We start from the raw sequence: 16,519 nt of genomic DNA on the forward strand, positions 1-16,519 counted from the left end.
GAAAAGTACATCTGTTGGATAAACCAAAGCTTTGTGTTCTTTAAAAGAAGTTTTAAGTTTTCCTGTAGATATTCATACCACATTGTAGCCCTCTCTGCCACCAGGTACCATGATTTTAACAAGCTTAAATTAATCAATGGTTTTAAAGAAGTTTTTGTTGATCAGTAACCTCCCCTTAAACAGAGAAAGTGTCACTGGAGTAAAACAATCTTCAATCAAGGATGACACAATCCAATTCTTCAGTTTGCTTGGACCTTAAATTTGACATAATATTAAAAAAAAATGAAAATTTAACGATGACAAGCTCAAAGAAAGTTAATGTACAAATTATCTTGCTTGAGTCCTAAGCACGGGTGAGTTTTAAAATTATGAGCACATATACAGAGGTATTTATAAACTTTTTAATCCAGTAGCTACTATAGTTTTACAAAAGTATGCTTATAATTGTGGCTTATGATAACCATTTTGAAAAATGGCTGCCAAAATTGTTTATGTTTGACCAATGAAGTGGCCCAATATCCAAAAATGTTTGTAACATATTACTCTACCGATACACTTAATCTCACACTTTTATCACAAAATGCACAATTATTTGAAAATTTTCAGCTATGCCGCTTGACTATAAGAGAACTAATGTTTACATTCAGAGTTTTGTTTATCTGATGAAGTAGATATCTGATATTGAAAAACAATTTGCTTGTTTACTCATTAATCTGTACATGATTATCACAACCAAACAAATGAATTATAAACGTTTTAGTATATTTTTAATTGAAGTTTTATTCAATAAAGTATGAGACGCTAAAGTTTTAAATAAACCACTTTAATAAATCAAAATAACAAGTTTTATACTCATCAACATAATCAAATAACCAATTTATCAAGCATTAGTTAAGATGAACAAAAAAGGGGAAAGCATAAATTTAAACAAATAAAAACACAACAATATTTTTACAAGAAAACTGAGTATGTGCGCAATTTTACAATTCCGCTCAAAGTAAGTCTTCTTGAAAAAATCGAATGTATTACATTTATCTGTGTATTATTTTTAGCGCCTTTCGCGGAAAGAAATCACGATTAATTTAAGTATACAACGCTAAATATTTTTCACATATGCTGTAAACATAAAGAAGAACATAAAGAAATGCGCTAAATCAAATCTACAATATGTTGTTCAAAGTATTGTACACGCAAAATATAATACATTTACAGTAATTGCCCCTTTTACTGTAAACCAACTTTTATTCGCATCATTTTTTATTCGAGAAATATCGATTTAAAATCAATCCGCGACGATAAATTTTTCGCGATTGAGGAAGAATTCTTTACAAATACAAAGCAAAAGAAAAAAGAAATGGCTTGCGGCGATTACTGAGTAATATTTGCAATTCAACGTTGGTCGCGAAACTCGCAGATATTTCTCGTATTAAAGTTGGTTTACAGTATCAGTGAAAAATTATATTCCATTTTTAAAAGTAGAGGGACAGCTATTTCAAGACATAAACTATCAAATCAAAACCAAATTTTTAAAGCTTTTGACATTTAGTAAGAAGCCGTCAATCAGTTAGCTCTACAAACCTCTAGAAAGGCATTCTAAAACATATTTCAGGATCATTGAAAAATGTATTAATGCATTACTTATAATAACAAGTGTAAAGCACTTGAAAATCAGATTGCTTTTTGTGAAATGAATCGAAAAAACATTAATCATTATAGATTCAGTTTGATAGACAATCAGTGTTTTGTAAAGTGCTAATGATGTGCATAAGTAATCTTATTTTTTAAGATTGATTGGACAGCATAACTTTGACTCAATTGATTGAAACTGGTACTTATTTCTATGCAAAATATAAAATTTAATGTGGAAATGCAGAGCTGCCAACATTTTGAAATAATAAATAGTAAGACGGGGTCTAGAAACCACCTAGGCCCCTGCTGCTGAAGATTTTTCTGTAAATGGACATGCAATATGAGGCATGTTTCCATCTTGTTAATGTTTACTCTAAAACATTGACATGAATCTGATCGGCCTTCTAAAACCGAAACGATGATACAAGCAAGCATTGTAAGAATTATGAATATTTTATAATACTAGAAATTATAGACTGCCAGCTATGAAAATACCGGTATTATAAACTTTGAACAAGAAAAACCTGAAATCGGAAGAATATAAAGAGAAATCGTAAGGCGTATTTTAGACGCTGATTTCGTACGCCTTACGCCAAAATCGTAAGGGTTGGACAGCTCTGGAAATGCATTTATGCACTTTTTGTAAAGAAAATGAAATATAAGATGACACGTAATATCTATTAAAAATTAAGGTAGACATACTGTATTGCCTTCCTTGCACTTAGTGAGCATGACGATAATTGTAGCACTTTGTTCCCAGGCCATTCTCCAGAAATCATTGACCGTCCCAGGAAGTGGGCCCTGACTGGCGATATACTCTCTCTCGTAGGTATACCCCTAAAAATACAGCATTAACTTGAAAAAGAGAAAGACACATTTTTATAGTGATATACATTATACATAACATGTATATTTTATGAAAGGTGAGTGACCATCGCGTTTCTTGTTTGTAAAAAACAAAAACGTTAAAATATTTTTCAGAAGAGTTTGTCCATTCAAAAACATCCATCAAAACAGTATGTTAAGAAACTGATAGCCATGAAAAGATGCAAAAATATATAATGAGACATTATATTTTTTGCAGAGACTTCAAAGGTATATTAATTACAAGTACATGATTTTTAATTTGATTTATATTTTCAAATTCTGACTTGCTTTTATGGATATTTTATAAAGGCATAAATGGTGCTAGCTTGAGGAAATAAATAAAGACGAACCACGATGAAATTTGCATTGACGTAATCACTGCAGGGGTCATCGTCAATCAGATGAAGTTTCACACGGCTGTGATCATCTGCAATAAATATAAAATTTAGACATCCTTACTCATGTTATTATAATAATTTTTTTTTAATATCATTTCATGAGATTTGTCCCCATGGACTATTTAAGTTTTAGATGAACCCCATAAAATAAAATGACAAGGAGTACAAGGCATGTGTGACCGGTCGACAGGGGATGCTCACTCCTCCATGGCACCTGATTCCACCTCTGATGATTTGGAGGTCCGTGTCTGTTTTGCTCCTAATATATATTGTTTTTAACTTTTGATCTTGAATACTGTTCGTTATCTCCATATGTTTCCTAAACTTGGGATACATGTTTATTTTCAACCTTTGATGCAATACTTAGCTATAATTTTATAAACTTACAGGCTAGGATGTTCACGTATCTATTCTTAGCCTTGTTTCCGTCTAAATTGGCGTGATTTGTTGTTCGTTTTTTCCCCTCAATCTGACTAAGCTTTTTGATGTCCTAGAAACATACATAAAAATGCACAGTCAAATTTTTCTGATAAATATACATTTGCTGTCTAAATTTGTTTATACAAAACAAATAAATTTTTACTCCGTGAGTTTGACAAAGTGGAAGGCCTAAAGTTTTAACCTTTATTACTTCTATCAAATTGATTTTTGATCTGTGACTTTAATTAGATAGTTTTGCAGAATATCTATATATGTAGTATTACAACAGCTTACATCATATTCCATCAGGAAAAGCCTGTTTGAGTCTGCTGATTTTTCTTCAAAAATCTTTTGTACATCATTCAAAATAAAAGGCCTAAAACATAACATAGTATATTGTTATGCAAATAAAAGTATTGTATCATGATGGATTAAAAATCAAAAACCTCTTAAAAACCTAAATAACTCCTTAGAATATATTCATATGCGTTGATAAAAGTTTGGATTCAATTTCATCAAAGGTTGAATTTACACAGTCATCAAGCCAGGAAATTCTTATACTGAAATGGAATTAAAATGTTATATGTAAATATACCTGTCTAAGGGTATATCCTCGTCCACAATAGGCTCATTAGTTATAGAAATTGGCCGTCCTCTATTGGGATGAACATAAACTTCCTCTCTGAAATTAGAAAGCATTAGAATGACGAATTAATTAATATAAATACTTCCTCGAATATCCATTCATTGCCATGCACATAACCTTTTATATATTACTCTACTACTCCATATGATACGCGGTATGGGAAATATAATTTAATCTCAACATCAACAAAACACTTGAATAAATAAAGTATGTGGAACTTAGATCAGTAAAGTATAACATTGTAAAAAATGACAAACTCTACGAATTGTGCGATGCTTTGCTGACATACCCGAAAACAATATACCATCTTGTTAAAGAAACCATTGTTAATCCACACACTCATCGTTCTGGCATATCTGAATAACCACCATGATTTACAATTCATAGAGGAAACAGGAAAAAGATGGAGCTTATAAAATTCATTTCGAGGCTGTTAAAACTCAAAAAGGGTTGTCGAGAAACTGAATTAGGATATATCCAATTAAAGATCTCTTCATTTTATTTTGTTTTACGTAAAACCAATGTGTATTAAAAAAAAAGAAATAAGAAAAGAAATATATAAATAAGAGTAACTTTCACATTTGAGACATAATTTGATATACGTATAGAAAAATAACGTCAGTACCTCAAGATTATGACGTATAATTGTGTATTTACTGACTGCGCTCGAGAGCAGCATGCTTTTTGTCGGACCCTGAGGCTATTGGGTTGAAGGAAAACAGTTTGGTTTTAGGAATCAGCAATATAGGGCATAATTTTTCAGGTGAAATATATGGAGAAAACGAACAGTATTCAAGCTAAAAAATCCAGTAAACAATGATCAGAGGTGCATGGGATCAGGTGCCATGGAGGAGTAATTCCTCTGCCGACTGGTCATAGCCGCCTTGTGCTTCTTGACATGAACGGGAAATAACGGGAAAAATCGTCAGTCAGCATTGCACTCAATGATAAATGGTATTTGCTGACAAGACCATAGAACTTACTAAATGATGACTTTAAACGAGGCTGCTGATATTCTTGTTTCAGCAACTTTACCTCGTTTTTTTTTTTTTTAAATTTATCATACAGGGAGCATGCTCTTGCGTATAACAATATAAAATATGTTGAAAACTTAATCATTATACTGCATTCTGTTTTTGGCTTCATACCACGTATTTCTTTATTCTACATACATGGTATTTAATATTCTAATACTTACATTTCACGCACTTTTTTCCTATACACGTATATTATGACCACTAGACAGATGCCTAGCAGTATTAGAAATGCGATGACGATCACTGCTATAACAGGTCCGTTATCAGCAGCTGTAAAGAAAACAACAGAATTTTAAACTCCAACGGCTGAAATAGTAAAATTAACGAGCTTTTTAATTATCATTTCAGATCTCAAAATGTTTCTTTTTTCGGGGGGGGGGGGGGATAAAGAGGTTTGGTTTTTTTTTTTACTGTTACCATCTATGTACCATTTACAAAACCTAATGGTGCGTTAAATGCATTTACACGACGACAAGGCAAATTGTTCACAAATCTTTATACAAGTTTCAACTAAGTTAAACATCCGTCGCGCGTACACTCTCAACGCTGATATGCTTAGTACGTAACTACAGACAGCACGTCATAACACAAACACACCCATACAACCAAGACTGCTTGTTGTGTAAGTGCGAATGCGCTGTGTAAAAATCGCATTCGTTTGACAGGTATTTTTAAGTTAAAATTTGCATCATTGTTGCAATGTGTTTTTGTTAACAAAGCAACTAGTTTTGTGTTGTGCTCAGCACAATTGTGCGTAGCTTATAATTGCGCTAGAAGACTTTCACTAAATGACAAACCCTTTACACCAAAACTAATGTATTTAATATATTACGGAACCTTACAAAATTGAATATGAAAAAATTAAAAACAAAGTACGAATAAACGAATTTAATTTAATGATCAGACCATTTGAAAAATTTGTACAATACTGCTATGGTGCTGTTAGAAAACTCAAGTTAGGCATATTTATGTACATGGATTTATTGTTTTCTAAACACATAAATATATCAACCTTTCATTATATAAATATAGCCCGAGCACGAAGTGCGAGGTCGATATACTTTTCTGTGAAGTCAATATATTTACGGATTGACCGAATGAAAGGGCTACATTTCTTATATTATTTTTTAAAAAGAAATTAACAACACCATATTTGATAATAATATGAACAAACACAAGTTTTCTTATTGTAACACAGACTAAAGTTTAAAAAAATAAGCTGTTTATCCTAATTGTGCTTCGTTTTACTGAGTAATTTAGGAAATGCAATTTCAAAGACAACATTTGATTTATTATAATATATGATAAACATATATTGTAAAAGGGATTTTACTCCACCACAAGCCCTCCCCAAAGATCAAGTTATATTAGATCATAATATAAAATTGAGAAGTTCCGTACTTTTGTTAATTTAGATCGATAGGATTATTTCCAGTTCTTAGAAACATCGTGTATTTTCTTTTCAGAATCTATAAATAGTAACACAAGTCTGTATGCTTTTTTATACTTGACATTGTGATCACGTTTGAACCAATCGGACATCTAAGCATAATAGAGACAAGATGTGTTTGTGAAACGCTATGCGCCCCGTGGCAACAAAATTCCAAAAAACTTTTTTTTGCATATAGGTCACAGTCAAGGTCACAAGGTCATTGAAACTGGTGTCATTTAAAAGAGCTTAATCAGTGTTGCATGAATAACAAATATGAGGTCTCTATTTCTCATAGTTCAAAAGTTATGGTCAAATTGCTAAAAAGCTATTGTTCGCATATAGGTCACAGTCAAGGTCACAAGGTCATTGACTTTGGTGTCATTTGAAAGAACTTAATTAGTGGAGTATGCATACCTAATATAAAGTCTCTATCTCTCATGTTTCAAAAGTTATGGCGAAGGTTAAAGTTGATAACAGACAGACAAAAAAAAAAAAACAACAACAGATAAACAGACAAACAGATAAACAGACAAACAGACAGGACAAAAAAATATATGCCTCGGATATATCGATCGAGGCGCAGAAAAAATAAAATATTAATATTTTGAAATACTTACGACATTCCTCTGTGCTGAATACTTGTGATGAATATTCAACACCACTTTGACCCACTCTGTCACTCACAGCAAATATCTAATGAAGACAATGCCTTTAAGCCCAGAGGATTTACAAACAAGGTCAAAATATGAATTAAAAAATTACTTCTTTTTTTACAAATTTACTTTACAATCCGTAGTGGTTCTATGGATATTTTAACCTCATAAAATATCTCCTATGTATACGTATTTCAAACACTAATTATATCTTTAGAAACTTACCGTTATAGAATATCGAGATTTTTCCTGAACTCTTAAGGAAAACGAAAATTCTCTATTGGAAATGGACCAAAAATTAGGATTAGACACTTTGAATGTCCATTCTTGTGTCTGTAATAAATATGATCTCGTGTTCAGCTGCTAGTAATGTACATTGCATGCTTCTAATGTGATCGGTTATACATTTATACAAAAACAAATGTAACAAATGACAACTTTATTCAATAATCGTATTGAGTTTGAACTGTGTTAAAAAATATTTGCTTTGAAAAAAAGGATTTATTTTTCTCCCAATCCTTTATACTAGTAACAAGAAATTTCTTTTACGAGGGGTGATCAAAAAGTTTGGGAACTAATCGAATAACTTCAATAAAAGAAACAATATTTGGTTTCAATGTTGATTATATTTTTAAAAAGTCCTCTACAATTTTCATACACATCTGGCACCGTTCTGCTCATGCGCGAATCACGTGATATAGTCGGTCACGTGACCTGCTTCGAAGCGATTTGTCACAAAAGCTGAAAGATTTTTCCGAGTTTTATATTTCTTTTCATGCAAGTTAATTTTTTATAACAAGACCAGTTCATTTGTCAGAAATGATCAAATCTCGGCAACAAAATGGGTGGATAAGAATATCCTTTCCCAAAATGAGTATGGCGACGATCGAAACCCAAATCCTCTGTCGGTAATGTAAGATGGATAGAGAATGGGTGCCTCCTTTGAATCATATTTAATATGTTTAAAATCTAAAGTAAACGATATTTTAGGTATATAATAATTATATTATTGTTAAGATATTCAACTATTTTTCAAACTGTAAATTGGATGTCTTTCATTACAAAATGCTTCATCAAAGACACATCTCTTTTCAAACTAGCTTTCACTGGGGAACAGAACAATTATCATTTTTAACCATCTCCCTTCCTTCACTAAAACAATTGATCCAATCATTGATTGAATTTCTAGGAAGTATTTTGTCTTAATTTAGTCTGTACAAATTATTATACGATACTGCAAAGGAATTTCCAAGATATACAATAGATTTTACAGTTGTTCGTTAAACGAGTACGACAGGGACAACCATTTTTTGTCACAAGTGATCTTCATAATGACGTCATTTTCACATTTTGACGTCACAAACAAGGAGCAAAACTTTATTCTACATATGCTATTTATAGAACTTGTGTATGGATATGTGTCTACCAAATTTTATTCTAATCTGGAGATAGTTCGCGAACTTTTTGATCACCCCTCGTAGGTGAATCATGTAATTTAGTCAAATAAAAAGAACAAGAGGCCCATGGGCCACATCGCTCACCTGAGAAGCTTCGACCATTCTGTTCTTTACCAGATTTCCCCTTTGCAATACATATTGTGACCCCACCCTACCCCACTGTTAAATTTAGACAATTTGAAATGTACACTACCACAGGATGCTTTGATTCCCCATTGTAAAACTTTGATTCCCCATGGTGGCCCCGCCCTACCCCCGGGGGTCATGATTTGAACAATTTAGAATCTACACTACCCCAGGATGTTTCCACATAGGTTTCAGCTTTTCTGGCTCTTGAGAAGAAGATTTTCAAAGATTTTTTCTATATATTTCTATGTAAAACTTTGATTCCCCATAGCGACCCCGCCCTACCCCGGGGGGGGGGGGGTCATGATTTGAACAATTTAGAATCTACACTACCCCAGAATGCTTCCACACAGGTTTCGGCTCTTCTGGCCCAGTGGTTCTTGAGAAGAAGATTTTTAAAGATTTTCCCTATATATTTCTATGTAAAATTTTGATTCCACATAGGGGCCTTGCCCTACCCCCGGGGGTCATGATTTGAACAATTTAGAATCTACACTACACCAGGATGCTTCCACATAGGTTTCAGCTTTTCTGGCCCAGAAGTTCTTGAGAAGAAGATTTTTAAAGATTTTCCCTATATATTTCTATGTAAAACTTTGATTCCCCATTGTGGCCCCGTCCTACCCCCAGGGGTCATGATTTGAACAATTTAGAATCTACACTACCCCAGGATGTTTCCACATAAGTTTCAGCTCTTCTGGCTCAGTGGTTCTTGAGAAGAAGATTTTTAATGGCCCCACCCTATTTTTGTCTTGTCTTGATTATCTCCCCTTGTGATGGGACTTGGCCCTTCATTTTAACAATTTAAATTCCCCTTCACCCAAGAATGCTTTGTACCAAGTTTGGTCAAAATTGGCCCAGTGGTTCTTGAGAAGAAGTCGAAAATGTGAAAAGTTTACAGACGGACAGACAGACAGACGGACGGACAGACAGACAGACGGACGGACGACGGACAAAATGTGATCAGAAAAGCTCACTTGAGCCTTCGGCTCAGGTGAGCTAAAAATGTGTCTTGAAGACTTCTATACGAACAAGTATAAAAAAATTTATTTAGCTATAAATTGGAAACTTATAATCAAAAAAGAAGAAATAACTGTTGATTAAGGTAATTCCACCCTCACAATTTTAATGGTTCAAAGTACAAAAACTACATTTATTTTCATTTAATATACTTTAAATTTTCCAATTATTACAAAAAATCTATAGGTTATCATATCATTAAAGATGGGAGATATAAATAAGCAGAAGTATATGTTAAGGATATCCGATCCTCAGCCAGGAAGGATAACTCCAAAAATTAATATTTAATTTGAATTGCATCAAAATGAAGCTTGAAAATGAAATTTTTTCATGCAACAATTTTCATTTTATTCATCTTTATAAGATTCAAGGTTTTTGGAAGTCGTAGAAAAGGTATTATAAAAGTTGACATTTGTACCCTATAAAAGGAAAAAGAAATAATACACTTTTAGAGAAATAAGATTTTCTGGAATCCAGCCTTATATACCAATGCTTATTAGCATGATATGAAATAAGAAGTGATTTGTGGTGCCTTGCAATGATAGCAAAAGCCTTTTACACTATATATTATAGAATACATGACGGAAATAGAAGACAAAAAAAAAATAAGTATAAAAATCATGACAGTTTCTCCGAATGCCTGGATACCTATCGATTTTTAACCTAAAATATATTTGTTGATCAATTTGCAATTAGAAAATGTATTGCTGATATTCCAATTCGCTTTTTCTGCAAAAATATTGGAGATTTGACAGTTTTCCCTATATAATATGATTAACTTTAATCTTTAACTTTAAAGAAATACTGTGGAAAAATTTACATAACTTTGTGGATTCAGAGATCGATACTTTTATGAGTATTTTTGATTACTCAACTGCTAATTTTATAAACCTGAGGATCGGACTACCTTAACAAAAAAGGCACATTCTTTGTAAACAGTATTATGAAAAATATGTACAAAAAAAATTGGTTAAAATGCATAATTCTGATACTGAATGTTCCTAAATATTTCCTACTTATAAGATACTTTTGAATTGTGAATATCAATGAAACTATTTTATATTAGAAGTACAATAAAGCAAATGCCTGAATGAAGAGACCTGAGTAGGAGTTATTGCCCTTGTCAACATTTTTTACAGATTGAATAATTGAATAAATAAAGAAAATATGCATTTTTAAAATTCTTTTAGTTAACTATATTTATCAGTACACAAATTGGAAAGCATACCTCCAAAAGATATTGTTCTATCAGGTATGAATTTAAACTAGTAACAGTTTTTGCAAAAGCCTATGACATCATAGTAAGGTGGAATTACCTTAATATGATACAACTCAAACTTACTCCCTGAGTATTTTGAAATTTATATCCTGTAATAGGGCCATTTCTATCCTCTACATTAGCTTCTTCCCAAGCAATTTGAACACTGTCACAACGCAAAATCTTTATCTTCAGATTCTGCGGTCTACCAAGTCCTGAAAATAAACGTTACATGTAGTACAAGATGTTTAAGTTGACATAAAATGTGTATACCTTGATTTTGTATATGTATGTCTTGAAAGTTAAACTTAATTTCAAAATGTTATGATTTCGTATTGGATGCTTTCTTTAAATTTATCTGTGTCAACCGACAATTAAAAAAGCAAACAAGAACATCCTATAAATATATATACTGTGTGTTTTAAGACACCACGCCTTGCTTACTTCCACTTGGACGTGTTGTGAAGGAAAATGGTCGGCTGATGCTTGCTGCTCCCGCAGAAGTCCTTGGTGTGATTGTTACAGTGTAGTTGTAGAAGTTGTGAAGTTGATAATTACCCAGATATTGTGGATCTAAATATATTAAAAATAATTAAGTTGACAACATTCATTTAAGAAAAGGTTCGTCATAAATGACTTTAACAAATGTAGTTTTTACTCGAGACCACTAGATTTCCTGAGGTCAGCATAAATTTGCATGTAAATTAGCTATGTGTTAACTTTAACCACTGATGAACGAGTCGCATGCATTTTGGGCTATTACAAGTACTCAGTTGTGTTGAAAATAAAGAGCAACTTGAATTGTCCTATGGAAACTTATTTTTAATTCATTTCTGAGAATTATAAAAGAAATATTTAAATTAAATGATATATACGAGTACAATGTAATCTCTTATTTCTAATGTCACATTAACAAAATTTGCCTTATGAAGCTTAATATGTACTTATAATACATCGGCCAAAACCATTGTTGAAAAGAGACGTAGGTGCAATTGTGTCGATATAGCATTGAGGGTTTTTTTCACGTGGTATACGTGTACGTAGTTTTAGACCGCAGCACAAGGTGCACAATTATTACTTAACCCCTCAATATTATCAAAAAGATTTTATGGGATCAGACATTATCATATTTTACGTAACTGCTAATCAAAGCTTGTGAATCTGATCCCCGTATTGTTTCTTAAATTGTTCACATTTATACCGTCATTTTAATAAATGACATTATTCATCTCTATGAAAGTGTTTTATTTGACTTATACAAAATTAGCAAAAACAAGCTGCGGTGAGCTTGCATATAAGCATAAGAATACATAAAAGATTTTATGTACATGCAAACGTCAAAGCGTTTGTACGGTATTCGAAGCAACTATAAATCATCTAAAGCAACTCCAATATTAAAAGTGAGCACGAAGCGATATCTTTGAAATATTTCAATTTCGGACTTATAAAGTGGTAAAGAAGCTCTACGGTTTTTCCTGTGACGAATTTAATATTATGCAGTAAACCGACGAAAACCACATGTCGCTTTTGAATCGTAGACTCGTAGTTGACTGTCATGCTTTGGGACTCATTCACTTTGATTGGAGGACGGGTGTGACGAAGACATCGTCACGTGTTGCAAATTGCCTTCCATATAAGGTAGTGTAACCGACCTGTTCAAATCAGGTCATTAATGAATAAAAGTAAAGAAAACATTACAAACAATACAAATACATGAACAGATAAGAAAAAAGACCCCGGAAATTCTTCTGGGATCATGTGCATTGGAGGATTCCGTAGTCAAATTAAACACGAAATCTTAAGCATAACAATTGGTATAAAATAATCAAGTAATGAATATTACCTTTCAGATTTGATTTAGTGTCAAGTGTTAGAGATTTGATTGCATCTCTAAGGACTAACGTATATACCAGATCCTCTCCAGCGAAAGAAGGTGGACTCCAGGTTACATTTAATACCCCGTTACCAGGGGAATAACCAGCAGTAATGGCGCCATCTTCTATTGCATTCGGTACTATAAGAAATATACATTTTCATAAATTTTATTTCCATTTCTATTTTTTTTTCTCTCTGTAATAAAATCTTCGAAAGTTAGATGAGTGTTTCCGTAATAATGCAACCGGAATGTACATTTCGCAGAGCGAAAAGTCAGGAGATAAGAAGGCCTTAAATGTACGTATATCTCGTGTGTCTGCCTTTGTGTCTGACCGATGTTAATGGGCGGGAACTATTTAAATTGACATCGGAGACCATATGTAATTTAAAGCTAGAAACATCTTAAAATAAGATTACAATTTTATTTTACAATGAAATTAAAATACTGTAAACGTACTTTTTTCCACGGGGTCATAATTCCGCGGAATCTCAATTTCTGTTTAATCCGCGGGTAGAAAATTACTCGGATATTCTAGATTATCACTATATGCCTTACATTTATTTTAAGTAAGCTTGGATAAATTTCCGCGGAAAATTTGTGACCGCGTACAGAGCGTAAATTAATACCACGCGGAAAAAAGTACTTCTACAGTATAAGGAATCACTGTTTAATTTGTTGGTATGTCAGGTCCATCAACGACAGCCTGAAACGTGGGATAATTACTAGTAATACATAAGGGATTCCCCCGTTATGCATATTAGCCCACATTTCTAACTAGCATACCCAACAAACTATATAGTGATTCCTTAAATAATCTAATCAATTTGTACAAAGAAAATGGAAGGAAAAAAGAACTATGTTTTGCATTCACATCGATATCTACATTTCACTCAAAACCTGAATATTATTTAAGGCAAGCTTGTACCTGATCAAAGCAATGTTTTACTTCAAAGATAATTTCAACACAATCCTGTCTGTTTGCTTGTGCTTGTGTGTGTCTGTTCTTCCTTGTTTTCAATATTTTGCATTTATTACGTAACAGTCAAATTAAGAATCCCGCTCAATGTAACATATTGTCGTTATCAACCTTTGTTGAATATATCTTACCAACACTTAGGGTTTTTAACGAAATTTCAACTTTTTCCCCAGGTCCAACTGTGGTATATCCTATCACTTGGATTGTGTACGTGGTTCCAAGTCTCAGATTATTTATATCTAAAGACATTTCCTTTTGGTTTTCGTCGAGCCTCGTATCATTCTGTATATGGCAGGTGTCATTGGGAGGACCGAGTAGTGTCTGAAATAAATAACCTATAACCTATAACCAATATGAGAGGCATATATCTGATTAGGAGCCTTATTTTTCTTTTTTATGTATTATCAGATTATGAATTTGTTCTCAGAATAATTACATAAAATGAAAGAGACATTTGACACTAATATCATAACACACTTAAACTTTTATGCAAATTTCGAGTGCATGCTGGTCTCAACGTAATTTAAGAGAAAAACATTTTGATACTAATGTTCATGCCTTTGTACACTTTTGCAGAATATAGTATATTTGTTGTTTTTGTTTTCACCTCTGATATAATCATCGAATCGTAACTTTTCATCTCAATACAAAAAAAGCTAGTTTTTAGAGAGATTACATATCTGGAAAACTACTTTTGGGAAATATATTCAGATTAACCGACATTAATCAATCGTTAAATTGTCAGGAAATATAAGATAAAATCCAGGCAAAAATTCACGTAAAGTCTGCATAAAAAGAGAAAAATGGCAATTGTGAATTTTGTTGGTTTGGAAAAGTATCGATCCTGAATATCCTTCAACATTCTCAATAACTTTTAGTATCCAGAGTAACATTTTGGCATTATCAATGGGAATATTTTTAATTTCGGAGAGAAAAATAATTTATAGAATATTAATTATTTGTTTATATATTATTTGATTATTGATTAAATCTCGCACCATAGATAATACCAACTGTAATATTGCTGACGTGTGTGATTTTTTAGATAAAAGAAAGCTTTTTGTTTCTATAATTCAGTAAAATATATCGACCTTGAATACTTGTGTAAACGTAGTTGTAAAAAGGAACAAAGAAAGCCATGCGATTGAAAATTCATATGTTAATATGGTACATTTAAATCGCTCTTAAAAAACGTATAATTTAATTTTAAAAAATCAACAGAATGAATTCTATGAATCCAGATTTAATCATGTCAAACTGAACCAGCGCTTCCTGACATGTTGGCGATTTAAAAACGCAATTTCAGAAACATTAAAGGAATCAGTAGATGACTGATAATTTTTATAAGGTTGTGAAACGTACTCACATAATTACAGATAGCAATACAAAACTGGTAAATCCGACATGTAACTTCGGGACCCTCTTTCAGTATTGCTCTATATGCAACCATAACCCCGTTTGGCATGACTGGTCTACCCCAACGAATTGAACCGCTAGTTGTGGTCAGATTATGTACTTCATTCCGATAAACTTCTCCTGGTACTAAAAAATATATCATTTTTCCATTTAAAAATTCCTGACTATTACCATTTTGCACAACTTTCAGATTTATTGAGATTGACATTTAAAAATCTCAATAGAAAAAAAAATTTTAAAAAAAATTAAGACATGAAAGGATATGTTTTATTCCATTTAAAAATATATGTATTTTAAATAAAATATATCGAAGATAAGTAAATTGAAAGAAAAGAATCATGTTTTCTTTATGCAAAAATGCTTCAAAAAATTTTAGTTTTTATGCATACATAAAACACATAGTCATGGTAGATTCCCTCTTTTCTGAGTTGTTATGACACTGACCTGGTATTCAAATCATGTTTTTATGTTTGAAGAATCTGTTTTCATAACATGAAGAATATATTTGCTCAGATATGACCATATAACTTAAACATTGATATTTAATAATCTTAGATAATTCTATTCACCATCCGGAAAAGTTTCCACTCCTGTAATATCAGTACTTGTAGAGCTGTTAAAACGGTCATTCACGGTAAAAACAGATATATTATACTCAGCACCTAAAGAAGAAAACAAAGGAAAGAAGTTAGGTATACATTATAAATTAGCTGAAAATTATATAATTCTGTAAGCTTGAAGAGTAACGTTCTGTTTCCTGAAAAAAATGAAAATTCCCTTGATGTTATACAAACTAACACCATGCATATCTGGTACGTACTTCAAGACGTTTCCTATATTGTTGTAACGATGAAATAGCTTGTTGTTTTATTGCATTTACTTTCTTCACTATATTGTATGAAAAAAAAATTCGCATAAATGAGTTTACACACATTTGATCAACTATTTCGTATCAGTGTAAACGTCAGAGGTTGCCTCATACTTTCACCATGTCCAATTAACCATTCTTCGTATTCTGTTTCATACTTGGATATTTTACTTAAAAAAGACGTTAATGGTAATCTAACAACCAAGCTATATGATAAACTTGATGACTTTAACTTTTCTATCGTCAACTTCCCTTACTTATGCAGCAATATACCTTCATCACCTGCATACGGAGTATATATATCTCAGTTGATTCGTAATGCAAGAGCATGCTCTACTATGAACAATTTCTAAAACGAGGTAATTTATTGACAAGCAAGTTGATGAAACAAGAATATCAGCAGTCTCGTTTAAAGTCATCATTTCGTAAGTTCTGTGGTC

General features: G+C 32.2%; 1 protein-coding gene across 3 annotated transcripts in view; it reads right to left on the bottom strand.

Moving 5' to 3' along the window:
* The window catches only part of LOC134243952 (tyrosine-protein phosphatase 10D-like), a 41,012-nt gene that overhangs the window by 10,705 nt on the left and 13,788 nt on the right, over positions 1-16,519 (bottom strand). For 2 of the 3 annotated variants that reach the window (XM_062726193.1, XM_062726192.1), the window contains exons 7-21: positions 15,781-15,873; positions 15,162-15,337; positions 13,927-14,116; positions 12,787-12,957; positions 11,388-11,516; positions 11,028-11,158; positions 7,308-7,415; positions 7,047-7,122; positions 5,159-5,267; positions 3,910-3,996; positions 3,609-3,690; positions 3,282-3,384; positions 2,847-2,923; positions 2,332-2,466; positions 1,579-1,593 (exon numbers count right to left, since the gene is read on the bottom strand). In XM_062726193.1, coding sequence (XP_062582177.1) covers positions 1,579-1,593; positions 2,332-2,466; positions 2,847-2,923; positions 3,282-3,384; positions 3,609-3,690; positions 3,910-3,996; positions 5,159-5,267; positions 7,047-7,122; positions 7,308-7,415; positions 11,028-11,158; positions 11,388-11,516; positions 12,787-12,957; positions 13,927-14,116; positions 15,162-15,337; positions 15,781-15,873 — 1,682 coding nt within the window. The remainder of the gene's footprint in view (positions 1-1,578; positions 1,594-2,331; positions 2,467-2,846; positions 2,924-3,281; positions 3,385-3,608; positions 3,691-3,909; positions 3,997-5,158; positions 5,268-7,046; positions 7,123-7,307; positions 7,416-11,027; positions 11,159-11,387; positions 11,517-12,786; positions 12,958-13,926; positions 14,117-15,161; positions 15,338-15,780; positions 15,874-16,519) is intronic. The other variant, XM_062726194.1, reaches the window with a different exon arrangement.

This window comes from Saccostrea cucullata, unplaced genomic scaffold (assembly GCF_032062105.1).
Source record: "Saccostrea cucullata isolate Sc308-1 unplaced genomic scaffold, CSIRO_AGI_Scuc_v1 ctg79, whole genome shotgun sequence".
Taxonomy (NCBI): Eukaryota; Metazoa; Mollusca; class Bivalvia; order Ostreida; family Ostreidae; genus Saccostrea; species Saccostrea cuccullata.